The 8051-nt window shown below is 52.3% G+C and overlaps 1 protein-coding gene across 1 annotated transcript in view; it reads right to left on the bottom strand.

Annotated features, from left to right (window-relative positions):
- The window catches only part of LOC146595533 (microsomal triglyceride transfer protein-like), a 14104-nt gene extending 12861 nt beyond the window's left edge, over window positions 1–1243 (bottom strand). The window contains exon 1 of the mRNA XM_085305576.1: window positions 1147–1243. Coding sequence (XP_085161702.1) covers window positions 1147–1213 — 67 coding nt within the window. The 5' untranslated portion in view covers window positions 1214–1243. The remainder of the gene's footprint in view (window positions 1–1146) is intronic.
- Window positions 1244–8051: the final 6808 nt, after the last annotated feature.

Raw genomic sequence — 8051 nt, 5'->3', positions numbered from 1 at the left:
CACCAGGCACTAGGTAGAGCTGATTTGGAAGGATATGAGAAGGTTTTCCCGGAAAAGATATTTGTGCCTACAGCTTTTGGGTTCATTTTCACTGAGGTTGGGACCTATGTGCTCCTCTCACAGGTTACAGTGGACAAAGGCTTCTTCCAGCCAGCACCCACTTCTGTAATAAATGCAGGAGAGGGGATATTTGGGTATTTTCAGGGTGGCAGTTGATTCCTGAGTAAGCTTCCAGGCTTGCCTTAGAAAGGATGTTCAGGGTGGGTGCCCTGCTTGGGGACTTTGGGACTTTTTAAAGGTCCCCATGAAATACGTTTCGATCCTGAAGCGCAGTCTCCTGAGCATGCCCACAGATGGGAAAGGTGCTTCGAAGGGTCTTTCAGCGTTCTGCGCTGGTAGAGACAACACTAGTGGTTTTAGCTAAGAGAGAAGCCATGTCCTACTCTTCATGTCGTACCTCCCCCCATTTGAAGAGTAGCTGTATCAGAGCTGCTCATCCTTAACTAAATCACTGGCCCTGTGATATGGTTAAGTGAAGTCGCTGGGGCAACTTCAGATCAAAACTCCTCTTTGCTTTACTCTTACTCATCTGGGATTATTTGCAGCCAGCTCTCTTGTTCACATGCAAATCTGATTTGGGGAGTTTGCCGTTTTCTGAAGTCGCTTGAAACGCTCCTCMCAACCTGATACTCTTTCTGAGCTTCTGAAATGGTTCGGAGCGCAGCTACTTTTAATATAACTGACAAACTAGGCTTTAAAATCCCTCTGCAAAATTATTGCATTCTCCAGGAAGGGAAAAAATATCTGTGTTTGAGGCAGTCGGGAATAAATGAAAAGCCAGCTCACTCCCTTGGGTTTTCCTCTGCAAATTGGAATTGTTCCTACGCTTCTGTGCTGCGCGTGGGCTGAAAAGCCCCAGCTGTGCTCACCCCCCCTCCCCCAGAGAGGACTTTCACGGTGCTGAAAATGCAATTACCCCGAGCTGTCCCCGTGCTCGGGAGCGGCGCGGGCCGCCGTAGCCGCGGCGGCGGCGGCGGCAACTCTTCCCTGGGAGCCCCGCGCTTCCCTCGCGGAGTTGCTCGGGCGGAGGGGACGAGCATCGCGTGGGCCGGGCTGCTGCAGGAACCGAAGTGCAAAGTCTCTTACCTTGCTCTGTGCTCCCCAGGGACAGGCAAAGCAGGCAAATGTATCCCGAAACTGCCTGCAGGTTCATGCTGGGAGCTGGGCAGAGAGCGGGAGCCGGGAGGGACGGGGGTGGGAGAGAGACTGTGCAACAAAAGCGGGCGAGATCKGTGGGGTCAGGTGACTGGGCCCGACCTTCTCCCTATCCCGATGTTAACACAGCCGAGGAAAAGCAAATAATTAATCCCTTGCACCAGCCCCCAGCAGCCCAGAGGGTTTGGGAATGGGCTCATTTATGCCCCAAGACTGATGGGAAAAATTGCAATAAATAAATAAATAAATAAATAAATAAATAAGCTGCCAGAAGCGGCAGGAGGGGGAAGGAAATGCAGCAGCGTGGCCTGCTGAATTTGCCTCCGCGCCGGAGGGGGCTGCTCAGATGAATGGAAAAGCAGCCGCCGCCTCTCCTCGTTTGAGTTAGGGACTGAGATTTCCAGCCCGGAGGCTCAAGTCACTTGAAGGGCCAGGCTGGGGGGAAGGAGGGAGCGCCGGCAAGTGGGTCGGCTCCCGACACGCACCCGCGGAGGGAGTCGAGCCAGGAATCGRCCTCCATCCCAGCGCCGTGCCGAGCGGGGAGCTCCCCTGAGTTTAACTCAGTCCTAAAGGTCCTGCAGCCCGTGGCTGCGAGGGACCAGGGCCCCTCCGGGCTGGGTGACGGAGAGGCTTCGGGTGCCGTCTTCGACCAGTCCTCGCAGCGTGACCCTTAGGCGAGCAGCCCCTGAAGAGGCTTCGGGAAGGTTTTGCACGTGCAGCGTGTGTCTTCGGAGAGGCYGGCAGCTGAATATGTGGCTGCCAGCTCAAACCCTTGGCATGGAGCAAAAGGCAGCTCTTTTGGCTCGCTTTATTTTACCGCCCTTCATRCAAGATAGGTTCCGATTAGGCAGGCCAAAGACCGTCGACCAGCCTGAGGATGTGACACCCAACAGGATTTTTATTCAGGAAGCAGCTAGAGTTGCCTTAATGGGTCAGTAACTAAACTGCAGTTAACTTTGGTGCATCTCAGTGTAGGAAGTAAACGCAGCRTAGGATCGAGGTGATGCTGAGACTGCACAACTTGCCACGTGAGCTCTTTGCGCGGTGTGGGGAATAAAGCTTTTCAGGTGTAGTGGAAAATGTGATGGTGGTTCCTCCCGCTGGGTTGTGACACCATTAGCTGGTAGGTTCTGGCTGCCCTGACTTCTCCTCCTTGGACGAATGGACCTGGAGGACTTCTGCTGTGCCAGCGCGCACTGAAAAAGAAAAACACATTTGGAATGGATTAAAGTCCTGCTGAACACCAAGAAATTTAGCTTTTTGGCTGAAGTGGGGAAAACATGAAATATTTAGAAGAGCAAAGTGGCTGACGCTTCTAAGGGCTTAAGTCCCATCTGAAAATGGAGCTCCAGAGTGCTTACTGGTTGCAGAAAAATATGCTACCTGGCATTTCTTTATCTACTCTGTTATAAACAATTTCGCACTCATAATAAGACGGCAATTGGCAGGAAAAGTGGTCATGTAGCTGGAAAGTCCCGAGGGACGGGATTTATCGCTAGCTTCCTAAATGAGGTCTCCAGACTAAACCAGCCATCCAGGATCTTTCAAATGCCGGAGGAGAAGAGAGAGGTGTCTTTGGAGGATGCTGTATGCCACATACGTTGGACACTGCCCTAGAGTGACATTAATCTCCCTCTGATGGTATTTACTTAACTCCATCAGTTATGTAGGAAATTTAATACSTAGCTCAGGCTTTGATGTGTGCTTAGAAACGAATTACACCCCCTGAGCRATGTGCAGCTGGGTCGGCCACTGGAACGAGGCTCCTCTGCCTGCGCACCCGCTGAGGCCACCTTGGTCCGGGTTTGCAAGGACACTGCAAGCCTGGGCTGCGCAGTGCGTGGGTAAATAATGCATTTTAAYGCCTGTTTGTACCTGGTTTTTCCTCCTGTGGAACTGGTTCTCGCTTCTCTCCCTGCAAGTATCTGTGAGAGAGCAGAAGAAATGAGATGCTCGGTGTTCCCGGCGTGGGTCACGAATAGGAAGGACAGGCGGCTTGGCCTGCTGCTCGCTGTTGCGCTTGGCTGCCGTGTCTGCCCTCTCCGCATTATACAGTAGCAACTATATGAATCTGTGGCTGCGGGTCTAGCCGAAGACGCTGCTGTCCCACCGCACCGCTGCGCAGTTTACCCCATACCTACGCGCAGGAGCCCCAAAGCGTCCATCTCCCCCGTCCTCCTGCAGAAACGCCCTGCAGGTACCTGCCCCGCTGGTTCCTCTGGCCGGGCCGGTCCCCAGAGGAGAGGCCCGTGAGCGGTGGGCTGGGATGCCTGCGACCCCGTGCTGTCCACCCTGCCCACGCTCAGGTCCTGCAGCTCCACTGGAGGGGCCGGCTGCAGTCTGCAGCAGTCCCAGGACGATGTCTTTTTCTGTAAGGAGGGGGGGAACGAGGCAGCAGGAGGAAGCAGGTTTCTGCTGTTGCGCTAAGAGCTTTGGTACTGGTGCCGTCAGCCGCCTCCTTTCCCCTGCTTTCCGGACCCTCACTTTTGATTTCCGTTCGCTCCGGAATTAACCAGCTTGCACAAAATCTTTGATTTGGTAATTTTGAAAGGGAATGTGTTGACCAATGTCTTTTAAAAGTAAACTGCCTTTTTGATTTAACTTTGGGTCCTCTTGGAAAGCATCAGAAAAATCAAAACAAAAAATGAGCAGTAGAACGGACAGAGTGAAGGAAGCCCTCCTGGAGACCAAGGGAGACAGTGTCCCAAGAGCTCGTTACTCTCTTCRTCTGTCCAAGAGGGCTCAGGACCGTAAGGGTCTGAATCCCCAGCAAGGGGCAGTCGTTACAAAGATGGCGATTAGAAAACCCCAAGAGATGTGTTGTGACAGTCTTTCTCCTCCCCAGGGATGTGTGTTGCAGGCAGCTTTGGGCTCCATGAGATAGGAAATGTGGAATTCGTGGCAGGCCCAGCCAGAGTAATGAGGAYGGCAAGCCTTAAGGACAGAAGTGAGATCCTGAGCCCCAGGCACCAACGCTCACATCCCTGGTTGTCCTCACCCCTCTGCCGGGCTGTGAGCGGCCACTGCTGAATTGCCATCAAGGAGCCTGTCTGCAGGACCTGGCACAGCAGCTCCAGSGCCTGTTGGCAGAAGAGCGTAGGAGAAACGGTCAGCGTAGTCGGGACGCCGTGCCCCAGGCTGCGCCTGGAACATGCGATGGGTCAGCGCGGCACGCACGGGGACCTTGGCCACCTAGTCAGGAGACCAGAGTGGACTTTGGCAGAGTGTAGTCACCCTGCCCAAAAGCCTGACTCGCGGAGCAGTGCAGGCTCCTCCGGCTCTGCATGCCTCCCCATCCATGGCTGCCCCGGGACGGGGCTGGGAAGCTGGTCCTTCRTGCATGCAAGAAAGCTGACGGCCCTGCCCGTGCTCTTGATATGTCCATTTAATATGCGACTGTCTAGCGTCGCACAGGTGGACCCTGCCTGTSACTTCCCAATCCCCATCTAGGCTTCAGCTTTGCAAGACAGCCTATGGAAGATGTAAAACAGGACAGCCAAGCTGTGGAGCAGCTTCTCCGGGTGACTGCACCTGGCTGATAAGGATGCCCTGGTGATCAGGGACACCAGCTAGCTCTGAGTGAGAGGCTCAGCAAAAGTCAGAGGGTGTCACAGCACGGTATTCACATAAATTTATATGAATTTATTTGAAGTTCATTCCCCATCTAAGCTGGACCGTTCCTGGCCTCTGTCCTCCATGCTGGGGGCAACCCCTCCATGGGTATTTGTGGAGAAATTGGAGGAAGCTTGAAAGAGCATCCTAGAGCTCACTGGGAGCAGGTGCTGACGCTCTCCTCCAACAGTGTGCAGCATTCGAGGAAAGTGCTTGGCAGTAAATACAGCCTTGCAATACATCGTTTCTAAACAATTTATGATGCACAAATAATATGAGCAAAAGGCGTTCCGCTAATTTCTCTGAGAACGGTAATATCCCCAAGCACACCCCTCTGTGAAATAACCTGAGGGCAGTCTTTTTCCGAGCGAGGCATCTGCAACACCATTTAGAAGGGGGAGATGTCAACACGTTGCCCGGTTTGATTTCTCCTGGTCAGGCGGGGCTGCCTGATGCTTCGCTAGAGCTTTGCTTATTTTTGCGTTTATCAACCCATGTAAGCGCTCTTGCTGCTAAAAGATGTGTTTTAATACAGAGGAAAGCCTCCGAGCAGTGCCTGCCACCTGCGGACAAAGCTGGCCACCAGGACTCCTCCGGCCAGGAGAGTCAAGCATGTGCCTAGCRTAAAGCTGATGACAGGCCCTGAAGCACTGATGTGCCTTAATGGCCCTGAGCAGCTCCAGCTGGTGCCCATGCACCTGCCCACACCCCATTTAAGCCCAGTCCTGGCTCCTGGATGGGTCCTTCAGCCCTGTTTTGTAGCCTTGGCTGCGGCCCCATCTCTGACTGCTCCTGCCTGGAGGAAACCTGGACCTGGTTTATCTTCTCACTGCATCTGGGGTCAYTGGTGGAGCCTGGTGCCCCACTGGGTATGTAGGTCCCCTGGGGAGCCATTAGCACTCCTGACGTGCCTGCCCCTTCCTCCCGCTTCCCCTCTCGGAGTTATGTGGGGTCTATCTTGCCATGTAGTAAGCTTGGGCTGGGTGAGGAAGAGCAGGCACCCAGGGTCTGCCCCCAGAGGTTCTAGTAATTGTAGAATTGCACTCAGATGCCAGGAGTAAAGCTGGCAGATACATTTTTTTTCCCCAAGACAAATACTTTAGGTGAAGATCCAAGTCCTGTAAAGCACTCCATATCCTGCCTTGAGAGCAAGGACACGTAAGTACCACTTATTACCTGCTGATACCACTATTACCTGCTTAAAAAGCAAACAATAATCAAAAAGAGATKGGTGAAAATATTCAGATGCTCTCAGGCAGCAACAGTCAGTAGTGAGCTTTGAGATCCTTGGAGCCATTTTATTTATGAATCTGCCCTGTTCTTTGCACAGCTCTGGTCTTGTACTCTGCCTTTTTCAAGGCAGTTGATGTAAATTGAGCCTAGCAGTCAAAGTTCTYGCTTCTCAGCCTATTTTTAGGCAATTGTTTTGCAGGGAGAATTTGGCTTGCGATGCCTGGACAGAGGAGAGCAGTCAATGCTAGTGRTGTGTCTGCTATTACTACTCACCACTAGCCCTTCTGGTGGCTCCCACAGTGTGGGGAGAGTCTGGTGGACCCTTCTCTCCCGCGTGGCACCGCACAGGCGCTTTGCGCCCTGTTGTGCTGGGGTTGCTAGGCTGTGTTTCTCTGGACGACGGTGGAGCCTGCCCCTTTTTCTTCCCCCCACCCGTAGGGGCTCTGAAATAACCTCGCTGCTCGTTCCTTACGAGCCTTGGTTGCTCACCATAGTTACGTCTCGGGYGTCTCAATAGACGAGGTCAGTAAAGACCGCCTGGGCTCAGCGAAGTGGTGGGAGCCAGTTTTGCATCTGAATCGAAGGTCTCACGAGCTCAAGCCGYGTAGCTCTTCTTTGTGTCGGATACCCTTAACAAAAGCTCTTGCTACTCTGAAGCCTAATGATTTCTCTTGGAGTTGCAGAAAATGAGACTCGAACTGACTTCAGGAGGTTGCGTGGCCCCTCTCCTCGCCCCAAGGCAGGGTCGGCTTGGCAGGACCATTCACGACCAATGACTGTCTCACCTCTTTGYGAAGCCCCTCGGTTGGTGGGGGTTTTCCAGTTCCCTGAGTGAATTCAGTCCAGTGCTTTGCTACTCTGACTGCTATAAAGCTTCGTCTCGTGTCTCATCTTGCTTCAGTTGTAGCTTATAACTTCTAACCTTAGTCCCAGTTGACRTGGAGCGCTGTTTCTTTTCTTCACGGGGGATTTTGAGGAGAGCTRCGACCCTATTGCCTTCTGCCTCACCTCTGAGGTCCTGTTTCTCAGACCCCTTGTCATTCCTGTGGTTCCCCTATAAAACTTTGGTCATCAGCGCCCATCTCTCTGTGAACTGTGCGTCCCTTTGGGGCCCGGTTCCCCAGAGAAGGCTCTGTTATTTGCTTTCTTCCACCTCCTGGGAGCCACGGATGAAGGTCTGCTTTGGATGAACACGTCCTGCTCCCCTTGCTTGAGCAAATAATCTTGCAGCTCTTCCAGTCTCCCCTCTGCTGCTCTGGTTTTGGACTTCTAAGCAGTGATTGGGGTTTTGGAGCAAGATGCGACCGTGACCACCCAGAGTTGGGAAGATGCACAGTCATGTTCCAAAGACTTTGGATTTTCTTTTTTTTTAAGACAGCACTGCAAAAAACAATTTCCCTCAGAAAATTCCCCTCCGTCTTCTCTCTGCATAGTTCATTATTTTGTGTTCTCAGCAACTGCCAGGGAAACCGCTCCAGCCCTGTCAACTGGCAAAGCAGCTACTTTTTAATTTAGCTTTAAAATAGGTTTTGAAATCAAGCGATGCCTCTGCTATTGATTTGAATTCTTGATTTAGTAAGTGGTTGTTTACAGGATCTTTGTTACATATCTTTAATGGCCTTCTGCAGGGGTGTGTGTGTGAAGAATAACGAGTTTGCGTTTGCTTGCAGCCCAGGGCCAGTCTTTGGAGAGCTGCTGAAACGGGGAGCTCAGGCGACCACCCTGCCGTGGGCTGAGGCTGAAGTTCACATGGTGTTCCCGGATCAACACCTCACAAGGTGCAGAAGCGAAATCCCCCTGACAGCTTTGTCCTTTTCTTTTTCTTTTTTTTAATAAATAAATAAAAAAAAAACACCACAAATAAACTAGTAGCCAATGCTCGGTATTTTGGGACCTAGTGGGAAAACTGCAGATGAGATGAGCTCCCTTATTCCTGGCCAGGCAGTCTATACTTTTTTAGTAGAGTATTTTGAGAGGTTTCACTGTCTTCC

Source organism: Rhea americana, unplaced genomic scaffold (assembly GCF_003343005.1).
Source record: "Rhea americana isolate MKP2758 unplaced genomic scaffold, rheAme1 scaffold_222, whole genome shotgun sequence".
NCBI lineage: Eukaryota > Metazoa > Chordata > Aves > Rheiformes > Rheidae > Rhea > Rhea americana.
This window is presented reverse-complemented; position numbering and strand designations above follow the sequence as displayed.